Source organism: Copadichromis virginalis, linkage group LG2 (assembly GCF_057382275.1).
Source record: "Copadichromis virginalis isolate Kocher_CV1m ecotype Utaka linkage group LG2, C_Virginalis_male_GT1.1, whole genome shotgun sequence".
NCBI lineage: Eukaryota > Metazoa > Chordata > Actinopteri > Cichliformes > Cichlidae > Copadichromis > Copadichromis virginalis.
Genome location: NC_140619.1, coordinates 3,937,130 through 3,963,179, shown reverse-complemented (window position 1 = coordinate 3,963,179; position 26,050 = coordinate 3,937,130). Strand labels below are relative to the sequence as shown.

Genomic DNA, 26,050 nt, shown 5'->3' with positions numbered 1-26,050 from the left:
TTGAGCTCCCCATTTTCTTCCTTTCTATCTAAATGCTGTACAGCAAGAGACTGATTTTGTCTGTGTTTTTATTCAGGACTACTTGAACATGAGAAGCAGATTTTTGTTTTGATTTATTTAGTGAATGTGCTTTTAACGGCATCTTTTTCCTTCATCTGCTTTGCCTCAGCTGTAACTTTCAGCACTGTAATGGCTCTTTGATTGCAGCAGTACATCTATAGCTTAAATGAGTCGGGGAGCACAGCTACAGTTGCATGTAGTCAAACTGTACATTACCTCATAAACACATGAGCCACTGCAGAGTTTCAGTCTAATTTGGTGTAACTGTCAGCTGCAGTGTAATGTTGCATTTGTGTTTTCTTTTAATGACCTGTGAATCAAATGGGTAAGCACAAGATGTTATACCTTGACATTGTATCTTGCTGCTGCTCAGTATCATGGCCTGCATAATGGCTAGCTGTCATCTAACTTTGATTTGCAGGGAGTTTGGACTTATTTTCCTACACTCTTAAGGGCTGATTGAAAGCACTTTTGGGGATGTCTTATCACCAGTGACTATGAAGAAAGTAATTTAATGGTTAAAGTTGCATTTTATGCCTTTAAGCTTCTCTGAGGTAAATTGCTGTTAAGAAAAGGACTTATTGGACAATTTTACGGTTTTACACTAATACAATACCATGTGTGTTATGTTTTGGACCCCTTATGTAGTTGTTGTGTGTTGATGCTGTAGCTTAGATACCGCAATTTGCAGAGCTGGGGTCCTGTTTACTATCAAGATAATGGAGTTGCCATGCGTCTCTGCTCTGTTTGTGTTGCTCATAGCGGATTGCTGAGGTTTTTGGTGAGGTTTCACAGGGTGTCTGGATTTCAGACCCATGCACGAGTTGGCCCAAGGTTCAATTTCCAACTACAGATTGTATTTATAAACTCAAATGAACACACATACATGACTCATAAAAACAATTATGATATGATATCCTACAATAGAATATAAGCTGCCTGGCTGACCGTATCTTACCTCGTTGAATAGCAGGCCACTCACCCAGCCTGAATGGGGTGAGTTTACCCTCCATTGTGCAGTTTCGTCTGAATGTGAAGCGTGGGTTATAAAACAACATTTGGGGGAAAAAGCTTGGGATACAAGCAATCACTATAACTGACAAGTGATGTAATAAATGCCAGTTATCAGTGCTTTTTCCAGTCGATGCCGTAAACTGCTTATATGTTCTTAACCTTCAACAGCAGGATAACCCACAAATTAACTATAAACATTAAGTGATAAAATCTGCATTTCATGAAATTGTTGCTTTGCATGTAAAATGAACATTTATTCTTTTTTGTTTTTAAAGGTCTTTAAATTAGGATTATGAGCTGTATTAAAATGATGAAAGTGAATTTTAGGTTTAGCATTATTCAGATTGCCTTATTCATGTGTTAGAGTTATTCATCACTTTCTTAACCACTTGTCAAATTAAGAGTTGCATGTAGTTATGGGTACTGAAACCTGGTTTTAAACAGGCCCCGGGACTAAATTATTTAAGACCGAAGTATCGATAAGCTCTGACGTTATCGGTACTACTTTGGTACTACTCTTTCACATTTTATCTGAACAGCTCCCTCACTGATTAAGACATTAATCTATGGTGCAGTTTTCACTATCCAGAAGAGAACTTCCTATATCTCTTTCAGAGCATGCGTGCGGAGGGGTGGGGTGAGAAGCAGCATCTCTCATTCAGGAGACACAGACCCAAACCCTAGTTAGTGATGATGGGGCAGAGTATTAAACGCTCAAAGTGTGGTTTCAGATGTAGCCATTCTTGTATTTTGCTTCTTTACATTACTGTATTTTGCACAACTCTGTTGCTTGTGAAGCTCGCACACAAGAATTTCACTCACATGTGCTGTACCAATGTACCTGCACATGTGATGTGACAATAAAAGTGATTTGATTTGATTTGATTTTGCACTTTGCTCGAGTCAATGTTTGCAGTGCTGTTAGCTACAAGTGCAACGGGGCTTTCACTATTTAAGGCAGAGGCATTAATCAGTTGAAACATTGAATGAAAGTCCATCGTATTTAGATGATAGAGAAGTGCACAGCATTCAGCTGTCAGGGGATCTGCTCTATAAAGTGAGTTCAACATACCCAGGGTATCTTTCCATTATCTGGATTCACTTATCCTAGCACTGGGGATCAATTTAAGCAGTCACACAAAGATGGTTATCATCTTGCTAAGTTAACCCAGGGTTTCCTGTGCACGTTCACATGAAAGGAGTGGTATTGATGGCATCTGACCAATCTAAAAGTCGTTTTTAGAGATCACAGAACTTTTTTTCCACAGAAAATTATCCGTATGAGTGCCACCTAATCCTACTCCAGAGATGCTATAAAATCGTGATTAAAAGGCACATAAAACATGTATCAGTAAAATGTAACACTCGTAAAAAGGACAAAAGATGAATACTATAGCAAATTATTAATTTGGTGATTTTAGCGCACAGAGCAGTAAAATAAACATATTCATTTCAGTTACTGCACACTTATTGTGACAGCTGCACATTAGAGCTCTGATATTATAAACTGGAAACATTTAAACATTTAAGGTTACTACCCAATTAAAAAAAAAACCCTCAAAATATCACTTTAGTTTCTCAATAGATCAAAGTGAAATTAATTTTGATTGAACGGGGCTCTTTGCGTGTGTTCTCTCTTCTAGTAGTTGCAATTCCAGCAATGCAAAATAGACTTAGAAATAGACATCTGAATCAAGTATAACAACCTTTCATACATTTGCTAAAGCACCAAATAAATACATGGACATTCATGTGACAATGCAATTCATAATGTGCTTCATTCAGTGGTTTCGGGACTCTACGGCTTAGAAAACTTCACATACAAAATGTATTCTCCCAGCTGAGGATCTATATAGTGCTTAAGATGTTTTAAGCAAAACCAAAAAGGGATGGTGGTGTTATTTTTTGGGGGGGAAACTTTTGTCAGGAAAAGGTTTTAAGTGAAGAAATAAATCGATGACAGGCTTTGGAAGCACACACGTAAACCCTTTCAGATCCGTGCAGTACACTCTTAAAACAGCAGTAATATCCTTAAAACTGTAAAACTATATTTGTTTAACATTGCCATAACAAAATCTGTATTTGTTTCAAACATTTGTATTGCTGTATATATGTTGTAATTTATTTATTTTCTGTTTCACTGATTAGTTTTTTCTAGGAAAACCATAAAATATCAAACAGATAAGCATTACTGTACAGTAGTACTATTCAAATCTGAGCAATTACTATTAAATTATTTAATTCACAAAAAACCCAAGAGTTCCTCTGTTCAGCAGAACCGACATCATTAACATACAGGTCCTAAGTCCTTATGAATTCTTCTTCATGAAGTCTTGACGTCATGCTTTCCATCGTGTTCAAGGAAAAATGATTTGGAAAAACAGAAGGGGTCATTTTTAAACAATATCTCTGCAGCCATCACATCTCACTGGAAAGATAATTTGGAAAAGAAATTATATATAGTGCTTATAGTATGCACAGCTGGATGCTGTCATATCAAGAAGACAAAAACAAAAGGTAAAGCACAAAGAATGTAAGTGTAAATACCACCCATGGAAATCCTTAAACTCCGTCTACGATATGTAAGAAAAACAATATGAAATAACCTTAAATTTTACATATTATGTACATACTAAATGAGAGTAGGGAGAAGTTTAACACTTATCAAAACAGACATCTTTTTCACACAAAAAAAGAAGAACCTCAATGAATACATTCAGCTTGAAATGAGGGCTTCAGTACAACACAATGAGAGGAATCGATCGCTAAGGCTACGTTCACACTGCAGGTCTTAAAGCTTAATTGCGATTTTTTGATCAAATCCGATTTTTTTTTGTCTGCTTCTTCACACTACAAGTTGCAGATTTCTGTCAGTTTCACTGGATGGCCAGGAAGCGTTCGCGATGTCTTCTCCGGCGCGGATAATTGGCGTCTGTCTTGTGTCGGTGACGTAAAAGACGGATTTCATGCGACATGATCATTCAAACAGCAGTCGCTTTCTAAAACATCAGATATGTATCGGATTCAGGACCACATACGAAAGTGACCCAGATCGGATTTGAAAATATGGGATTTGTGCCGTTCACACTGTCACACCAAGATCAGATATGGGTTGCATAGGGTCAAAAAAGTTGGATTTGATGCGTTTTCGCCTGCAGTGTGAACGTAGCCTAAGAGAAACATTTCCTATATTCAATATGTGTAAAATTGTGATGTTTTACATTAGTCCTTACTTGCAGCTTGCTGGGTCTCAGGTCATAATGTTTTGATCTTATTTAGAACAAGTTCTGAATGTTGTCGGGCAGAGATTGGTTTGCTGCTTTATACATTATTTATGCAATTCCAAATTTTTAAGTACAACAACTCCAGTAGCTCAAACAATATTGGACACATTGAATCTCGTTCTAGATTCACTTCTTGCATCTTGTGTGTGTATATGCATTTGGGATGGCTGTGATGTGGTTGTCAGCCCATTTGCTGAGGTAAAGACGTAAAGTTGTGAGATTATCACGGCCTTGTAAAGGCTGGTGTAGTTTTATCCTGGAAAGCATTAACAGTCTGGGGCAATTACCTCTCAATAGCTGCCTTCTGCTGAATGTGTGAGTCTATAAGAACGTGTGTGTGTGTGTGTGTGTGTGTGTGTGTGTGTGTGTGAGGCAGAGAAAGTGACAATGAGCATGGTCTGGGGTGTTTATGTTGTTGCACATACGGAGGAGTGTGTTCAAACTTTGCCAGTCTGCGCATGGACAGGACAGAGTGACGATTGTGTAGACCGATCGATGTGCGGCGATTGTCCTCTCCTGGGTCCTGCCCTCCTAATGCCGAGGTTATTTCTCTGACACATACATATGCAGCCCTTTTTATCATTTCAGTATGTTCTTGACTCTTAAAAAAATTGCCTTTCTTTTTGCTTACTGTTTATTCTGGTTATGTTTTGTGTACTTCCTGTTTTCCCACCCCTTTCTTCCCACATTTAACTCCCCTCTTTTCTGGATAATGGTAATCATCTGCATTCTTTCACCTTGGTTTCTTTAACTGTCCTTTAGTTTCTGATTTCATTTCCATCCACGTTTCCTTTTTTCATCGCTCATGTTACTCTACTTAGACTGTTCCCTCCTACTTTGCCATTCTTACTAATGTTCTCTTCTTCTTGCACTCATATTCATTCTTTATCCCTTTGTTCTTTATTGTCCTCCCTGCCCTCCATCCATTGCTCTCTCTCCTACCTTCACCTCCGAATTCGCTGTCCTTTTACTTCTTCATCATCTTCCCCTCCTACTCTTTCCCTTCCTTCCCCCTCCATCACCCTCCCACCCCACCCTACCCACACCTCCCCTCTCCATTAGCAGATTAGATTTAGTCCCATAATGCCGCTGGGCACTATGATTTTACCAGCTCTCATTACTCCTAAATCATCCTTTCCTTCTCTCTCTCTCTCTTCCCTGCACTCTCATCTCCCAGTATGCTAACACACACTTCTGCACAGATACGCACACACCCTATGCCATATGCCAAGGCCTGCGCTGTGCACCATATTCCCCCGTGAATTAGCGGCAAGGCCAGTGATTTGTGTTGGAGTGTGATTGGGTGGGAGGGGAGAATTTGGTTCAATTTCTGTCTGTCTGCATCCATCCTTTATTCTCCTCTATATATTCCCTAGGGACATGAATGATTTTCATATCTCAACGTTTGAGGTGGACTACATTTGCTGCATGCTGTTATATGAGGTGTTTTTGGAGCTGGATTTTCTGGAATGAAGGATTGGCATAATGTAATTTGAGAAGGACAGGTTTTTTCTTTTTTTCTCTTGTACAGTAACTGAGTGGAGCTGAAGAGACCGATGTGAAATGCAGGTGTAACGACAGACAAGCTGAGAAAAAACAAAAAAGAGTCATTACAATTATGCATGCATGCGAGTGTTCATCATTTTTGAAGTGTCAGCATCTTATCGTTTATTGTGGCAGAAGGTGAGTTAGCTGCAGTTTTACCCTCTGTGACAAAACCACTGATCACCACGTTCATTTTAATCATGTCACAACACTCTCAAGCACATTTACAACATTTGTCATGTTGCAGGGAATGCCTAGTGTGTGGAATGAAGTCACTTACCAAGGTAATGCACAGCCTTGGAACCATATTGGCCTAGAATAAACTATATGCCATGTGTTAAGTGAAACAAATATCCAACATGACTTCTTGCCAGATCATTTTGACTATCCTATTTATATCCTTTTTTCAACAAAATGAATATGTTCCAAAAAGAAAGAAAAATCAGCTACACCCTATGTACCATTTAAGCTTGTGTTTAAACTGTAACACAAACGTCTTTGGTGTATTAAAACGAGCAGCAGGGTTTTGTAGCTTAAAACCATATTTTTCTACATCTTACTGAGAATACCTGTTAAATGTTAGAATTCCTCACCAGTGACCAGATGTTAAACACCATTTACTTTTTTTCTTGTCTATTACAGTATCGAGCCAAGCAGTCAAATGAAGTAAAATCCATTTCCTGCACCTGTCCTCTTCTTTTTTTCTTTTTTTCACTAGTCCACAGAGAAAGCCTGCTGAAGAGGAACAATAGCGCAGAATCTGGATCCACTCAATCTAATCTCTCAGCCTTAATGGGCACTGCTGCTTTTTAGACACACCCTGCAAGGCACACACATAAACCACACACACTCAGAAAATAATACAACAAGTAGATATCCTCGCACATACAACAACATTTGTTCAACCGTTGCACAAACACTTGTGTTTTCAGGTAGATAGTCTTAACAGGCGTATGGATACAGTCAAAGAGAGACACACACAAACTACTGCAAACGCACACACCCGCATAGATCCCTCTCCTCCAGTTAGCCCTGACATTAGCCACTTGCTGTTTCTAACTGGATCATGGGGCTTACTAAAGAGATTAGGGCCTAGAGACAGCATAGCAACCACTCACACTCTCTCACAGACACACATAGGTACAAAAAAGTGCTTTCTCTCCCCTGATTTTGTCTTTCATTTCTTTCCTTTTCTCCATTTCCCCTTTTTTCTCTTTTTATGTATCTCCTCCTTTCTCTCAAACACACACACACACACACACACACACACACACACACACACACACACACACACACACACACACACACACACACACACACACACACACACACACACACACACTAGACAGGCCCTCAGGCTAAGAGACAGCAGCCAGCAGCCATTGTGGAAGACAGTCTGTCAGAGGAATTAGCCCACCACTGCATGGGAAGGGAGGATGACAGTCTTCTCTGTTTGCCATCACAATCAATTTATTTCACCAAGAATACTCAGACAGATACAAGCATTGTAAAAGCCTCTCTTTCTTTCTTTTGCATTTAGGAAAATTCAGATGTAAAGTGACCTCTTTGTATCATGTAAAACCTGTTAAAACCAATAAATAAATGTTAAAAAATACAAATAAAAAAAATAAAGTGACCTCTTTGAAACATTTTTTCTGCATTAATAGTAATCCAGCTCACACGTTTGCAAATAAATCTCAATTACTATTACCGACCACCTGTTAGTAAATACTCTCAGAAATATGTGGCCTGAAGGATGAAGCCTAGAATAATGTTCTTGCCAAAATTTGGCCAAACAAAAAAAAAGTCTAAAACAGTCATTCATTTGAAGCTGACAGTTAATCAATAGTTGACATTTCAGGCTCTGGCCGCGTGGGTTACCCTTTAACATATTTTCCATCCTGACCTATGTCAATCAACAGTATCCTTTGCTCTCATCATGTCACAACTTCAAGACCCAAAATGTCATTATATTTCTCTTATAGCCAGGGCTGGACTGGGACAAAAAATCGGCCCGGGCATTTTGACTAGAGACCGGCCCACCAAAAATGTGACGTCATTCAGGGGTAAAACCGCAAAGGATTCTGGGAACTTGTGGCAAGAGGAACTAGCGCAAGCAGGCTTTCAATTGAACTCAGTTACACAGCGATAAAAAGAAACATAAACAATGGCAAGAAGCTGTTGTATTATTAACTGCAATAGCCGGTGTTGTGCCAAAAAGTGATTGTCTGCCAAAAACTGATTTCCAGTATTTGCCAAAAACTGATTGCTCGTATTTAAATTGCTATGAGTAACTTGTTGGGCTATAATATGTGAAACATATATCAAACGCATCCCTCATGGATGACATAAAGTCATCTCTCCATCTCCATCTCTCTCTTGCTCTTCTGTCTCCTCTGTCACAGACTTCTCCACTTTTGATGATAAATCAGCCTGGTGCAACATGTAAGGATTGGCACAGTTTGTTAAGATTTTGAGGAGTTTGAGAAACTAACCTTAAGCATAAAATAAAATTTACTATCAGTAACTTCATAGCACCCGCCCAGCAGTATATAAACTCCGTCATGCTAGCTAGTACGCAGTACCAGTTATTCTAAGCGACTGTAAAAAGTCAGCACAACGAAAACAAACTACAACTAAACTTGGTTTATATCTGACACAGATAGACAGCAGGTCATAACTTCTTACCTGAAGTTCAGTTCCTCTGCCACTATGACCGGCGGCCGCCTCGGGTCTCTCCTCCTCTTGCCTCCCCTTTCCCTTATCCACCTGCTGGCCTCCACCACTTGCTGATGTTGCTAAATCTGTGGAAGCTATGCCATAGCTACCGCCAAACAATTCAGTTATTTTTACACATTTGGCAGCGTCTGCCTGAAGAAAAACAAAAAAAAACAAAAAAACAAAAAAATCGCCAGCAGCCCACCGGGCAAATGCCCGGTATGCCCGATGGCCAGTCCAGCTATGCTTATAGCTGGGATGAACTTTCATCATATTTTAAATCTAAATGAATGAAAATCTAAATAATACAATAACAAATAGAAAACCCAGACAATCAAATAACCCCGTTTTAGCAAACACTTGGAGACAGTGGAAAGGAAAAACTCCCTTTGATAACCTCCAGCAGATTCAGGCCCGTGGAGGGGCAGCCAACTGCCACAGCTGATCAGAGGTGATGCGAGAAAGTTGAACAGCTCTGGTACCAAATGTAATACCTAACAAAATATTGCTAAACACTAATTAAATATTTGACATCTGGTAATTTTGTTATAAAGTTTCAGACGTTCTAATATGATTTAATAAGAGTTTGGCACTTACTTGCTTCTCACGCAGGAACTGTGTCAACCTTTACAAGGGAACACATCATGTCATTATCATCACACACAGGAGCTCTTACTCACTTCACCATTGCTGTGCTCAGGTCACAGACTCAACCTCTTTTTTCTTGGCATAATAAAGAGCTGTGCAGCTGTGTGCCAAACACAGAGACAACAATAGCTGAGTAATTCATTTCTCTCCCTTTCTTACTATCATAACTGTATACGGTCTTATTTTGTTTCATCTCTCTCTCTGCTTGTTGATTTGGCAAAGAAAACATAAGCACATGTGCACTTTCTTGCTCTAACTTCAGCACTACTGAGACTCTGCACTTTTTTTGTTCTGTTTCTGTGCTAAAAGTTAATTGGCCCACTGACATAATGGCCTGCAGTAACCTTGACAACGCTGACCTGCTGAGAGACAGAGCCCAGAAAATGCTTTACGTATACACAGGCAACATACACAAGCCATGAACGCAGACAGCTCCGAGGACACACATGGTACGAGGCTGAACGTGCATAACAAAATATTTAATATGTGGATATTTGCACAATACACATACACTGTAGTGCATTTTCACTTACACGCACGTGTTTCATCGAAGCATTCACTCTCTGCAGCATGCTCACACACACCTTTTCAGCATTCAGCTACCCTAACCCCTTTTCTGTCCAATCTGCTAATTTGCTGTGTATTATTTATGGGTGCTGAGGTGCTCCCAAGATGCTTGTAAAGGCAAAACGACACAGTCAGCTTAGCTATTCACACCTCTTTCTCTCTCCTTTCTACCTTTCCTACCACCATGACTTTCTCCCACCCCTCACCTATTTCCGGACTTCTCTGCTCCCTTCGATTCGATGTTTCCTCCTGCCCTTCGCTGTTGCCTTTATCCTTCACATTTATTTCACCTGTCATCCATTTTTCTTCCATCACCTGCCAGCTTTAAACTCCCCTGTTCTCATTGCTTCAAGTTGCCTCCTCTCAACACTTGTCTCGTCTCTCTTTGTGGTTTCTTCTTCCTTTTAGTCGACTTAACAACCCATCTTCGTCAAAGCATATCCATCTGTTTTTCTGTGTAGCTGGTTTAGCTCATCCATCTGAGATTTTAGAGAGATTCCCTTCTTTGTTCCATGCTGCACCTATATTCTATTCCGCCATCAATCATTTTCACCCAGCCATTTAATAGACACAATAAGGAGTTTAACCATTTATCCTATTATCTTAATACTTGGTAAACCTTGCAGATAAGGTAGAATGAGCACATCAAGTCAAAATTTTTGACAGCGGTCTGGGATTAAGAGGATCTCTAACAGCCTTATGTTGGATGAACAGTTTCCCAAAGACAAAATCCATTTAGTCAAGGCACTTTGTCCGTTCTGAAAATGAGAATTTTCAGCCCTAACACTTCACCCCTATTATTCTTAAAACCATTTCTTTGTTCAGATTCTTGCTCACTTTTTCATTTATTTATTTTAACATGGAGTAGTCCTTTGCCTGCTTATTATATTGATGCCAATTTATGGCCTAGCAATTCACAGTGACTGTTACTCACAGGGTACATTACTCAATACTCCATCTATCCATCCATCGTTGGACTAGACCTTATCGTAGCTGTCACAGGACGAGAGAGAGGGTGTAACCTGGACAGGTCACCAGTCACACCTATGGCCAGATTAGAATCATCACTTAGCTCAACCCCATGCTTGGCTTTGGACTGAGGGAGGAAGCTAGAATACCCAGACAGAAGCCACGCAGACAAGAAAAGAGAGGCCTCACTTGATGTGGTGTGATGGTGCTAACCCAATACCATGTAAATTTGATCAATATTTATTGTATTTAATAACAACTGCTAAGAACTGCTGAACAATTAATTAACCCATTAACATTCCATTGAACCCCAACATTCAATGACTCCTTGAGACCCAACAATGCTTGTTGACCATAGCTGGGTTACCTGCTACCAATATAATATATTTTCTTTCTTTTTTCTTTCTTTTTATAAAAGATTATAATCACACAACTCCCTGATTACTACAGTAGATAAAATTGTTGCTTGATGTGAGTAGATAAAGCATCCCTGCCCCTCTGGTAAAAGCCACTTTTTCTAGTTATCGTGTTTCCATTTTAATTGAAGGATTACTGGAAAAAACATACTCAGCCCCTTTGCTTTTCAGAGTGCACCGAATACGCCAAGAACAACAGCACTCGATAAAGAGTGAAATCATCTCTTCTAAAACAGCTGTTGTCATGTCAGTAATGAAAACAACTGACTGATATTAAAACTATTTTATTTGGTTTATTTTTATAATTTATAGGTTCAGCAGCATTTTTGTTTACCTTTTTGAAGAAGTCAAAACATTATTTCACCAAAGTCTCAATTTTGCTCCTGTTTAAGTTTTGTTATATATAAATTGGTGGTTTGGTAAAGATTGCTCAGCGTTTAAGTGGTTCGGCTTAGCTCTCTGTATACTAATTTGCGTCTTTCTATAATTTACCTAGCACCCCCATCCCTTCATCTATCGCACTTATAGTCTGTTTCTATCTTTTCTCACCAGCCTGTTAATCCATCCTCTTTTCCCTCCATTTATCTTTCCTGCCTGCATCCAATCTAATGTCCTCTCTTGATCCTTTGCTGCTCTAACTTTTATTAGCTCCATAAATGTCCCTAAGAGCCTGCAGTATCGCTTAGCTAAAGGAAGAAGAAAAGGAAGAACTGAGAAGGAAAAAAAAGAGAAGGAGGCAGAGTAGTGATATTGCTTAGTCCTGTGGATGACAATTCAAATAAGAAAATGTATTAAAGCAAAATGGCGTCAGGGACATTAAAGTGAATTAGCCAATAACAAATGACCATGTGTGCGCCCTGCTGCCTTAACCTCTACAACTATTTTTTTCTTCTTTTGCCGATAGTAACTCATCTAAATTTGCTGGACGTCTTATGGGCATGGGGCCAGAAAAGCTTTTATATCCATAAAGGCCTATGGATCACAGAGAATTGCATTAAGCTGTCCAATTTAATTACAGTATCGACAAAACATAATAGATACTTACAGCCGTATGGAGAGCGATGGATAGAGGAAGGGAAAGAACAGAGGGGAGAGAGTGAGAGAAACGAAAAGTGCAGACAATGTCCATTTATAATGCTGATGCAGTGTATGTATCAAAGGAGGCGTTTGAGGAATGTGTGCACGCGTGTGTGTCTATGTAGGTGTGTGTCTCCAACGAAGGATTTGCAAGGGCCCCTGAGAGCTTTTGAGAACGCTTAGTTTGATTTAGATGCTACAGCTCCCCGAAGGCTGGTTCTCCAACAAATGTGCCCACGGACACACAAGCACACAGACACTTAACAGCCGGGATACACACCCACTCATAATTATACGCCATGTCACTCACTCACCTGTTCATACACACACACGCACCTATAAAATCCACACACACACACACACACACACACACACACACTTAGATCCAGGGAATGGAGTGAGTAAGAAGAGTGGCTGTCCTGTCCCGTTACAGCCAGCCAGGGCTGTCAGCCTCCCATCCGCCATGATCAATAGATGGGGGCAATATTTTTATTCATAAAGGGTCCACTTAATTAAATCACTGGGAGTGGAGATGGGGAGGGTAGTTGAATCGGGGAGGAGGGATGGGGCGCCGTAGCAAGGGCACCGAGTCAAAAGACTGATGAAGAATTACAAAGAATGGAAGGAGAAAGGCAAAAAGGAGGGAGGGATGGAACGAAAAACCATTTAGAGCTGTCCATTTATAAGATGCCAGAATGCTGAAGATAGATTTTACGGTCATATGTGTCTGATGGGAAGTAGTTTTATTTATCTTTGCAGCAGCATTTCCCAGTTGCCTAAAACTGACATTTATTCTATTATGTAAATACAAGGCTTTCAGGGAACACTTGCAATCTAGAAGAAATGTACACTATGGATAATTCTGCATTTTGGAAAGTGTACTTCATACATCTCTTGCCAGGAGCTGGACAAGACAAGCAATACAACTGTCATATCAGTGTAAAGTGCAAGTGGAAGAAGGAATATGAATACAAAGAACGAAGCAAAAACGTGCAAACTTTGAAAAAATGAAAACAGATCATTTAATGTCGTTCACCATAATCATTTTCCATACGACATGAATTACACAGCTTGACGATGAGAAAATTCCTTTTGGTTTATTTTAAGATTTCAAAATATGAAAAAAATAAAACCTCCACCATGCATTCCCATGCTGCAGTCCTGCTGTCTGCAACACACTGCCAACGCGTTGAATAATATATCCCCCCTGTTTGTTGCTGCAAGTCAGAATCATTCAACTAAAGCCACTTGGCAGCTGCGACTTGAAGACCGTGGTTATAATGGGAAGGCTTAAGTCCAGTTTTGAATGCACCCAGATATATGTTTGTGGCACTGCCAATATGCAGTGCTTATAGCCAGCAAGTTCTCCCAGCATACAACAACAGAAGCTTTTAACCTCACCCAATACGTCAGTGTTGAGAATATCATATATACAGGCTGAAGCTATATAGATATACACAGTGTGACATAAAATAAAAACAAATACTGGTCATTTAACATTATAATATGAATTTAAACATTTTTTTTGCAGCCACGGGAATATGGTTGAACTTTCTAGCTCACAATCTGTGGCATCGAAACCTTAACATATATGAACTGTGACTAAGTTAAATGGTATAAAGGACACCTTAGTAATTCAAATGTTTACAGATGGCATACGATATTAAATCACATGTGCAGTAAACACGGTAAGCACTGGAATACCTGCTGCATGACTTTGGTCTTACCCTACAGTAGAGTGCCTTAAAAAACAAGGGGAATATGAGCTAGCCAGCAGTCGATATTTATTACTCTCTTTATGGAACAATATTAAATGCAGTTACAGCCCCCAAGGGAGAGAAAAGGAGAGAGAGAAAGTGATATAGCTGGAAGAGGTGAAAAAGAAAGTGAGAGAAGAGGAAGAAGCAAAGGGAGAAGCGAAGAGGCTTGCGCTAACCATTGAAAGTCTCAGGTTTCAAAAAATAAATCGTGCCACTTCTGTCTTTCTACTCTCTCCTTTTCTTCCTCTCCCTCAATTTTCCACCTATTCTTCCCCCGTCTCTTTTTCATCCGTCCCCTGGAGCCAAGCCAAGGGTCAGTCCTCTTTCTTTTTGTCCGCTACACTTCTTCATCTTTTAATAAAAGACACACACAGATGCATATACATTGTTGCCCATCCACTCTCACGTGCCTGCTGTTTCATTCACACAGGGGCTCACAAATTCTAGCTGACACACAGACACACACCTTTGCTGCCCTTCTTGTCATCTCTGTCTAACTAAGACCTCCTGTGATGCCATCTGACACAAAGCCACATGAAATCAAACAAGTCTGCTTCTACTCCCATGTTATAGGTCAATAGTTCAGGGCTGAGTGGCCCTCACTCATATCTGGACGAGCCTGAGGGTGGATCCATCTAATATCTGGTGACTTCTGTTACACAGAGCAATGCAGGGGGAAATAGCTCAAGAAAAAGAACACTTTTTGATTTTTGTGTATGGGAACAAAAGATGGAAATGCTGTTGTTAATGCCAGTAATGTAGACTATTGTGTGTGTGTGTGTGGTTCTCTGTGTGCATCAAAGGGTTAAGAGTAATATCCGAAGTGGTAAAGGGTGACCTGGTGAGTGTTTCTTCTCACATGAATAATGGAACTTAATATGGAGGAGGTGATGGCTTGGAGCATACACACGCGTGCGCGCATGCACACACACTCACACTTCTACCCCAGGAGGATCTTGGTGTCATTCTCAATCCCTCCAGACTTTGAGGGGCCACAGAGAGTCACCATGCCCAGAGAGGGGAGGTCTTGGCTGGAAACTGCTAACTGAGAGTGGGGGGTCTGTGTAGTGAAAGAAAGGAGGTCTGGAAACATTTGGTCAAAATTCTATCAATTATACAGTAAGTCAAGCGCCATAGCAAACACAGAATGGATAATGGAAGACTGTTTCTTCTGCTGATGCCCTTTGTTGTTGTTCTTTTGTTTTCTTTCTTTGTAGTCTACTTCGCCATTCATCTGCACCCACAGATACGAAAGTCAACATGCGTGAACTTTGGTGAACTTTGTATTGTTTGTCTTATCTCTATCCAGTATTTAGTATTTAGTATTTATTTATTTATTGTCATTGTCAAGAACAATGAAATTGCGTTTGGGGCTTCCATACAACCCAAAAAAAAGAAGAAAATAATAAATACCCCTTAAAACCCAAGTGTACATATTTAACCCAGTGTGACTCCAATGCAATAAGACAATCCTTAGCAATAATGTTCGTAGAAATTCAGACAAAGACCTGAGAAACATGACAAAATACAACAATGCAACCCATTCAATATTATTGTACTGTGAGATATGATATCAGATATGATAGTTATCTATTTAAGAAAGAGGGGGGGGGGCAGGAGGGGGAAGAGAATAAAGATATGATGCACCAATGCAGACCAGTTCATTGCTATTAAGAAGTTGGATATGGTTATTGTCTGTGAGAGGGGGGCAGAGAGTTCAGGAGCCTCACAGCCTGTGGATACAGGCTGTTGGCCAGTCTGGATGTTCTGGCCTGTATAGACCTGTACCTTCTCCCTGAGGGCAGCAGGTGGAAAAGGTGGCGCGCAGGGTGATGTTGGTCCCGCAGGATACTGTGCACCCTCCTCAGACAGCGAGTGGGGAAGATATTACTGATCTCTGGCAGACTTGTTCCAATAATTCTGCCAGCTTCTTTCACCACCCGCTGGAGTGCTTGCTGATCGGCCTTGGTGCAGCTGGGGAACCACACTAGAAATCCATACGTCAGAACGCTGCTGATGGCACAGTTGTAGAAGTTCAACATCAGAGATCTGGGAATGTGTGCGCTCCGCAGTCTCCTCAGGTAGTAGAGGCGCTGTTGGGCCTTCCGTACAACTGAGGTGATATGGTTGCCCCAGGACAGGTCCTCGGTCACAGTTACCCCCAAGAATTTAAAACTGCTCACCCTCTCCACCGCCTCACTGCCAATGAAGAGAGGCAGATGGTTGTTATGGCCCCTCTTCCGGAAATCTACAATGATCTCCTTGGTCTTTTTGGTGTTTAAGACCAAGTTGTCGTGGCACCATGACTCTAGTTGTTGCACCTCTGTCCTATAGTTTGTCTCATCATTGTTGGATATAAGTCCGAGCACTGTAGTGTCATCTGCAAACTTAACAATGAGATTGGACGCGCAGGAGGAAATACAGTCATGGGTGAAGAGAGGGCTCAGAACACACCCCTGAGGGGCACCGGTGTTGACCACAAGGGTGGAAGAGGTGTTCTTCAAATCCTTCTCTTTCTCAAAGATATGCAGTTGTTTTCATAATCAGTATCACTGATATAATTTACAGAATTTGTCATCTTAATGAAACTGATGCATAATTCAAACAGCCATCCGTCTCTTTAATAGAATTCTTAGGAGACTAATCGCTCTCTGCCTCAAATGCTGTGGTATTGGAGGAGGACCAAAAAAAGAGGCTGAATCCAATAATTTAAATGTTGTCCAAACCATTCCACTTTCCAAATGAGGCCGCTATATGCTTGGGCTTTGTGAGTTTGTGCCTTTGTAGCTGGCCAATCAGTGAGTGTCCTTTTCAAGGGTCATAGGCCAATCTTCTGTTGATCATAGCCATGCTCTACTCAAAGGTTGGCAGGTATGACTCACACAGAGATGAGAGGAGGACAACCGTCTACATGATGGCATAACAGAGCTGTGGATCGTGAATGGCTTCAGATTTTAGGAATGCATTATGGGTAATTTTTAATAACTCTCAGTATAAGCTGTGTGAAATGGTAGAAAGCGGCATCTGCTTTATTACTGCAGAACTCTTTTTTCTTTCTTTTTAAACTAGCTGTCTTACTATAGGTTATTGGGGTCCGATGTGGATGCTTGATTTTAAGTAGATTTTGCATTGATTTGACTGGTTTTAAATGCATTAGTTTTGTTAAGTTATTTAATATTTTATTTAGTCTTTTTAAAGGTTAAAAAAATAGTATGTAAATGTAATGCAATGCTGCAGCACTTACACTCCGAGATGATCGTCTATGATCATCACAATATCTGTGCTACCAGCAAATACAAAACCTCATTTAAAAGGTAATAGCAAAAATTATGTTTATTCACTGAATTGTGGCGTCAGTTTGTGTGTACGATTGTATTATCAGTATTTCAGCATAGTGTCAGTTCATTAATAAGCTGTGTGAGTTACTTCTTCATCGTGTTTCCTATACTCTCATTTATTCCCACCGCAAGGAATAATACATGGAGACCTGTTGGTGAAATCTGCTGGGGGTGTGGGGGGGTCATTTAGAAATATTGACGTATATTTAATTTTTAAGGTTTTTTACTGTTGAATTCCTCTGCTCTGTCCAGGTCTTGAAACATTTTAATTCCAATCTGAAGACTATCGTTATATTTTTTGCTTTTGTTTTCAGTGTTGCAGATTTTTTCCAATGTGTTAACTTTGTTTTAAATAACACATTTTCAGAATTAAGCTTTGAATTATTCCCTAAATTACATTATACTGTCAATCAAAGCATTTGCTTGCTTGGGTTTTTTTTGCCAGTCATGCCAGTGATCAAGCCTATTATCAGATTTCAGTTTGTCCAACCACAGCATATCTTAGCCATGCAACACACAGTTCACGTTTTGTTACCGCTTGAATAGCTTTGTGGTTGCTAAAATCATATTGTTCATCACTGCCTGCCAATATCAGAACAGTAAGAATTTGAAACCCAGCATATTTATAATGACAGAACCCCCAATTTGAGATTCTGGATTGGAATTTCTTCTTCTCTATGCTGCTTGCAAGATCATCTACCGTGACCAGTTTGGCAATGGGTCAGTGATGGTCTGGAGAAATCACGTTGGAGGGTCGCACACACCAGAGAGCCGCATTAACACAAGTTGGCGCAGACTTTGATTTCATGTTTTTTAACTTTGAATTTTAGTTTGAATCCAGCCCTCAAAGGATCGATGGTTTCCACTGACTGACATACATTGTGAAGTTTGTTACGTCATTGTGTTCACAACAAACTACACAATGTGTCTCAGCAAGAACTGTCAATTTGAATATTTCATTCTTAAATATCTGAATATGTCAATTCTGAGCAGTGTAAAATCCCATTAAAATTTGCACATCACACACTGAATCCTGATTTACTTGCTAACATAAAACGTCGTATTTTTCTTCTCTCCAATAAAATGTTGATGAGGTGTCTGTCTTTTATTTTCAATTCACAAAATGTCACCAAAGCAGTGATGCAGCATGGCTAGTTAACAAAAAAAGAAAGAAAAAAAAAAGCGACCCCTAAAATAATTTTCACAAACAGATGACCAGAACTCATCCATATAATGAAAACTTCATTCACGGTCTTGTCACATATGAGTTTTATTATTTGGGCCTAAACCGTGCACTGCTGGCGCTGGTGTCAGTCACTCAGCTGGAGTCATAAAGGCCGGCAGAGAGACACACAGTCTCATAATAGGTTTTATTTGACTTGGATGGTTTTCCTTCTGTTAGAAGAAATAACAAATAAATATCATGGTGGGTAAACAAAACGATAAAAGATTTATTAGCCATGGAACTCATCTGATATATGACTTTTTAATGCCTTTTCCTCCTTTATCTTGTTCTCATTCTCCTGCTTTCTTTTTGTTTTTATTCTTTGCTTTGTTTGTCAGCAGTCCACAGAGCGCAGGGCCATATGAGAGAGATGCAAATTAAAGAGATAAACAAGATAGATTTATGGATATTGTTAGATAGGTAGATGGATGGAGAGAGTGATAGATACTAGAGAATGATAGAGAATGTGAATGTGCAATACAAAGCAAGACTGATAACAGCTTTGCATTCTGCTTCCTATTTGCTCTGTCAATGTCAGTATGGGAACACCAAAGACGCAAAAGAAGAAGAAAATCTATTTTCAGTAAAAAGGGAAAAAAACAAAACATGGCTATACCCAAAAAGTGTCAAAACCTTCAAAACAAGAAGTGTAAACACAAGGAATATTTTCTGGCTGTGCTGCACATTAAAATATCATAATACCATTCCTGCCTGTCAAATGTGTGCCGTTTCCCCCCCTGCTCTTTGTTACCACAAGTGCTGAGCAAAATTGCACATAAAAGCACACATTTTCTTTGCCTAAAGACTACACAATGCCAGGCACATACTTTTCCCATCAAGGCCTGCAGAGACAAAACAGGGAACACTCATCTCTTGTCAAACAAAAGGAATGAGCCAGAAAACACAAGGCTGAAAGGGAAACATCCAAAACGATGAAACCTTGTTAGTTTGAGGAAATGAGTTTTCTGTTTTCTGAGCACGGCTCGCCAATTAACATTCACGGCACTAATAAAAGTTGATTGGCTCTGGAATAATGCACAGCCAATTTTCTTCCTGTGTAGGCTACATGAATGCAAGTGTGAGTGTAAATTAGATAGCTTAAGCATATACGGCATGTATGTGAGCGTGGCATATTTCTTCCAAGATGTGCGTGTGTGTGTGGGCACATGTGTTTTATTGTCTGTGTGAAAACTGACAAGTATGAAGCAGTGTTCCTTAATTGTGTGACAAGAAAACATTATGAATGTGTTTGTCACATGCTGAGTGCTTATCTGTACGCATGTATTTATGTCTAAATCAAACATAAAGGTCCAGAGTTGTGCTGCTCTTTTGTGCTGCTTTGTTGTGATTTTCTAAGTGTATGTCGACTATCTAAAATACACAGCCATGTATTAATGTGCTGATTGGCTTTGTGTAGTATAGTATGATTGTTCAACGCAGGCCTAGCTCGCAGCAATATAAGGCGATCAGCCGTGCGATATTTCATACCTTTCCTTTTCTCCCTGTAATCACGCTGTGCTTTCTGAAGTCTGATTACCTGCCAGGCCTTCTTCTTCCCCGCAAACAAAACTAATAGATTTAAGGCCGCTGAGTCATGTCAAAAATCATTTGGCTCTATTGAGCAGGAAGAGAAAAGAAACCGAGGGTGTTGCATGTAATCCCATGTTCACTGTGTGTTGAGAGAATGAGGAAGATGGAAATCCTTAAAGGGGAGAAAAAATAAATAAATCGCTTAATGACGGTAATAAAATGTGTGTGTGTGTTCTTCTGTTTCTCAGAAAAAATATGATTGCTTCATTTTAATGCCAGGGCAATGAGGCGCTGTCGGAGGGCTCCAGTAAAGGAGAAAAAAAGAAAGAAAAAAGTTCTACATTAAAAACATGTGAAACACACAGATGCAACACACACACACGCACGCGTCTTTTACTCTGATTCTCTCTTCATAGTTTCTCATTCTTTCCTTGCATTGCCTCTTCATTAATCTCACACACACACACACACACACACACACACACACACACACACACACACACACACACACACACACACAGACACACACACATTCTTCAAGGCAGCAGATGGACTCGTGCCAGCCATATTTCTTATAGTTCCTTTTGTCTTTGAAGCTCTTTGGACCAAATTGTTCCACTGATCATAAATGTCATATCATCCTTTCTCTCACTCGTCCCCTCTCTCCATCTCTTTGTCCTTCTGTGCCTTTGTTCTGTAATTGGGTGTGTGTCTGTGTGTGTGAGTGTGTGTGTAGCTGTATGTGCGTTAGATCAAATGGTTGTGGCTTTGTTTATCATTTGACTCCTATCTTAAGTGTATACCTCAACTAATGCCACTTCTTCGGTCACTCTCTCTCTCTTTCTCCCGTTCTCCCTGTCTGTCTCTCATCCTCTTGTCTTCCTCTTCCCTCTCTGCAGAGACCTCAGTGAAAACCAGATCCAGGCAGTTCCAAGAAAGGCTTTCAGAGGGATCACCGGTGTCAAGAACCTGTAAGCACAATTATTATAATTCTCTTTTTCATCTTCTCCTCTCCACTACCTATCACATGTGTATCGTATATTACTGCATCCGGAAATGTTCATAAATGCCTAAACATTTTTGCATTTTCTCTGGGATTATTACACAATCATGAAGCACAAAATCACATTTAGACTTCATCCATTTAATTGCTCCTGTGTTTATATATTCAACTTCATTAAATGTGAACAAAATACAACTTTAATAAAAACAGGATGTTCATAGTTCATATAACAGATTGTTTGTGTTTACTATATGCTAGCATCAGATGAGTTTAAGTTAAATCCAGTAAGCTGCATGGATGGATTTCTTTTTAAATCACTTGTACTATAATGAAGATGCGTATGGTGTTTGAATTTTACTGCATAGCTACAATAAAACAATGTCATTCCTACTTAAAAGAGCTAATAATTAAAAATAGTTATTCCTTAAGGATGGTTCATCACCTCCTTTAACTCTTTGATAACTGGAAAGACTAAGCGCTTGATAGAATTTTAGCTGCTTCACCTTTTAGGATCTTCTTTTTCATATTTTTCAGTTTGTAATCTTTTAAATGTTTCTAAAGATGACATCTCAGGACGATAGGCAGGCCACTTGTGCACTCTATCTTTGGCAATGTCTTGCGGATATAAGCAATGGCTTTTCTGTAAATTATGTCATATGCATGTGTGTTTTTATTACTGTAAAAACAGTGTATAGTTTTGTTTGGCACAGATGTGCCAGTCATCCATGCCTTGTGTAATGGCCTGTCACTCTATCAGGGATGCAGGCTAAACTGTGGGCTGATAAAAGCTTTAGCCTTGTTGATGAAGCTCCCATATCTCCACTTCAGCAAGAGTTTAAACTTGTTGATGCATCAACACACTGAATTCCCTGACAGTAGTTTTTAGAAGTCTGCATTTAGTTTCACTATAGAATCAAGTCTGTTTTGAGTGGATTGCCAATCGAGGGTCCCAGGGTACACCTGTTCTGTATTGGTTTTCACACTTTCCCTTGTGTACAGAGTAGGGCTGCCACGATTAGTCGACTAGTCACGATTACGTCGCCCTATCAAAATCGAACGACGACTAATTTAATAGTCGACGCGTCGTTTGAAGCTTTGTAAGATCACAAAAGACGCAGGAATAAGTAGTAGGATTTAAGGGTGTAATAACGGACTGAAACAGAAGATGGCAGCACTGCATGTACAAGGATGCCAGCTGCCGTTAAACCCCGAAGAAGAAGAAGTAGCTGTGTCCCAGAATTCATAGCGCGGCCCAGCTCAGTTTCCAACAATGGCGGCAGCTAGTTAGTTTTAATATTACTCTTATTATTCTTTTTGGGTCACAAAATAAACGTTTAACATATTTTCAGGCGAGAATGTAGCTGTGTAAACCTCAAACTTTTGCTCAGTTTATCAAGACACCACATATTTTCAAAAGCGCTCCGACGTTTTTGGAGACGTCTGTTACCCACTAGCTCGATAGCTAGCCGGGGGCAAGGCTCACTAGAGCTGTGAGAACACCGGACTCCCGGCAAATTGTTTTCAAACCCACCGCCGTCTTTCGCTACTCAGGTTAAACATATATAAGTCACTTAGATAACTTAAAAATGTTATTGTTTGGCTTTTTTCAGTATTTTATTTGTTCCTGAGTAAATCGGTTTGGCTGAGATTAAAGTTATAGTTTTTACACAGCTGAATAAACGTCAAGCAGACAGCTGATTATCAAAAGTGTGAGATGCTGGAGAATATACTCTGGTGTCCTGTTATATTTTAGATAGCAAGGAGTTTATTAAACTTCACCGAAACAATCTGCAAATTTCATTAAAATTTAATAAACTATCATCTTGTCTTTATTTTTAGTTAGCACCTTAAACACTTAAAGCTGTAAGCTAATGATAGTTATATAAGAGCAGATGCTGCTGGTGCAATAAGCTGCACGGATGCATGATCTGATTAGTCGACTAATCGCAAAAATAATCGGTGACTAGTCGACTATCAAAATAATCGTTTGTGGCAGCCCTAGTACAGAGATTTCTTACAATAATAATATTTACCTTAGCTTTAAATCCCCAATTTCTTTGCAATTTTATGTTGAGAAATGCAGTCAAAAGCATTACATTCTACGTATGTGGTTTTTATATTTGAAACAGAATCAGAAACTTGTACCTCCTACTCCGTACACCTGCTACAACCTGCTTCTCTGCTGCCCTTCCTCTCTCCTTCATTCTCTTTTTTTTCTTGCCTGGTCCCATATTCCTTCTTTTCTTACTGTTAAATCAGCTTGTCTCCCTTACCACTCTTCCTGTCCACAAAGGTTTTGTCCTCAAATCAAATGCTCAATATCCCCCTGTCAAATATTCACGATCTCCTAATCACCAATAGTGAGATCAATACGCTTCCCAATCAATGCTTCCCATCAATAATAGCTGATCAATGGCGCCTCTAAACTACCAGACAGGCTCTTGTGGAAATGTTCTAAATGAGAAAGGATTCAGGAAAACATTAGATAGAAAAAAAAATAGAAATTTGGTTCTGCAGGACACTTCAGCTTTATGAAAAACAGGCGACAATAAAAGTTGATGTTGCTGCGGAAATCATTAGATTAGGCCAACAAATCTTCTCTGTGTAAATTGAAGTTTGCTGCCATGTTTCATCACACATCTGACATGACAGAGGAGATGAAGAGAGGAAGAGACGGAAACACATAGCAACACATAATAACTACAAGCTATGAAAAGATAAAAAGCCATTCTTTGGCGATTCTTATTTCGCTACCATAGATGCTGACTGACAGGCGAAAGGAAAAGTGTATTCCTGGGGCTAATGAGATGGAAAGAATTAAATCTAAATAACCACATGTTTTCTCTGCATATTTCACTTGTGCAAATAGTGCAGGTAAAGTGTGTAAATGAAAAAGATGCAAATGTTTCCGAAACAGATTTTAACTTGAAAGTAATGAACCATAATCGCTTCGGTGATGCAAAGGTGGATCATATTTGATTGCTCGCCAGTTGTATCTCTCATATATATCCTCTGAACTACCGCTAATGAAGATAAGTGAAAACACATCACCACGTGGTTCAATTATTTCATTTCATTCATCTGATGACGGGCGTATTATGGGCTCTAAAGCCCCACAACAGCTGCTAAATGGACCTTGAAGTTAGATTTATTTTCTCCACTGCTGCTGAAATGTCGCGAATGAACTTTGAAGTTCTGTTTTAACTCAACTCAGACAAGATGAACATTAATAGGACAATTACAGATGAAAACATTATCAAACACCCTAAAACAGCTACTAAATGAACCTTACTGGTGAAACTGTTTTCTTAACCATAAACATGCTGTTTCATTAGATCATTAACAAGTGCTGATAATCGACATTCAAACATTTACCTTCAGCTATCGCTTTAGCTGTCCTTTTCACATGAGGGTTTTGTATGTCAAATGAATGTATAGTTGTGGGCTGTTATATTCATCAAAGCATTTCAACCCATGAGTAAAATCACAAGTTAGTGAGGCTTGGACAGCAGAGAGAATTACAAGTGTTTGAATTTTTTTCAGTAGCTCTGTATAACAGACCAAATATGAATCTGTCATCCCAAAATGGGAATGCGCGTATCCGTGAATTAAGATCTAAGTTATGCGCTTTTTGTACTCTTTCAGTGGGCAATCTGTGAGTTGATTAATATGCATCTTGCCATAGATCGGTAATTCAAAGTTAGGCTACTCTGCTTAGTTTCCTCTCCCAAGTGTGATGTAAGTTCAATGTGGCCGCCAAAGTCCACAGGAGCTTATTACTCTTAAGTTAAATGGGCCTGAAACTGTCTATACTCTGTACTCTGCAGTGTGTGTGTGTGTGTGTGTGAGCATGTAAGTGAGCAAGTGTCAGTTCCCATGGCTTAGCTCCAAACCTTTGAGTTCAGGTTGGCCTGTGATCATCTAATCCACTCTCGCTTCTCAATCCAAGCTAAATGTTACACATCACCTTACCTCTTTCACCTTAGACTCACTTTCACAACCATTTGAAGATCAGTGGCAGAAAGAAAACAACTCCTCCATCCCTTAGCTGTGACCATTTTTATATTAATGTTTTTAAGCTGGACTTCAAATCCACCAAAGATGTGCTGAAAAGGGGGAAAGCTCTTTCCTGGCATCTCACACGTGCACCTGAGTGCTCCCCAGTATAGCCACAGTCTGTCCCACTGGAGCAACATGCACAGTTGCAATCCAATATGAAAATAGAGAAGCCGTACATGCTCCGTTTACATTTGGAGCTTCATTTTCTACCAAAGCTATAATGTCACATAAATCACAATGGATTATAAATTGCCTCAGCCCCTTTTAAAATGTTTTTAACTAAATAGCTTTGAGCTACAAGGTGAATCCTTTTTTCATTCTTCTTCTTCAGTCAAACTTACGGCCGACTCAGCTGTGCCAGGATCATTCATTTCTTCCGTCTCCTTTTTTTTGACATCTTATAACACCTCCTCCTCCTCCCTGTTTTTTTAATCTTTCTTTCTCTAGTTTATCCTCCCATCGCTGCCACCTCTTTTATGCTCAGTCCACAACTTCCTTCTCCCCCTCTCATAATTTCCCCCTTTTCTCTATCTTTCTATCCTTTTTCTCTTTTCTCTATCATTCTTTATTTTCATTTATTCTACTCTTCAGCTGCAGCGCTTCCCATCATCATTCTATCCTCTTCGCTTTCTCCAAAAGTTTTCAGTCTCCAACTTATTCCAATTAGTCACCTCCCTAAATTCCCTCCCTCCCTCTTTTACAGTGTTTCCCTCTCTACTCTCCCTTCTATCCTTCCATCCCTCCCTCCATTAGACAAGGTGACTCCTGCAGTAAAAGGCTGCAGCCCTCCATTATACCACGGAGTAAAAAAACCTTCATGACATTCTGTCCCTGGTG

General features: G+C 39.7%; 1 protein-coding gene across 1 annotated transcript in view; it reads left to right on the top strand.

Moving 5' to 3' along the window:
* Positions 1-26,050, top strand: part of slit3 (slit homolog 3 (Drosophila)) — a 241,607-nt gene that overhangs the window by 113,456 nt on the left and 102,101 nt on the right. Inside the window, exon 5 of the mRNA XM_085468616.1 lies at positions 21,051-21,122. Coding sequence (XP_085324742.1) covers positions 21,051-21,122 — 72 coding nt within the window. The remainder of the gene's footprint in view (positions 1-21,050; positions 21,123-26,050) is intronic.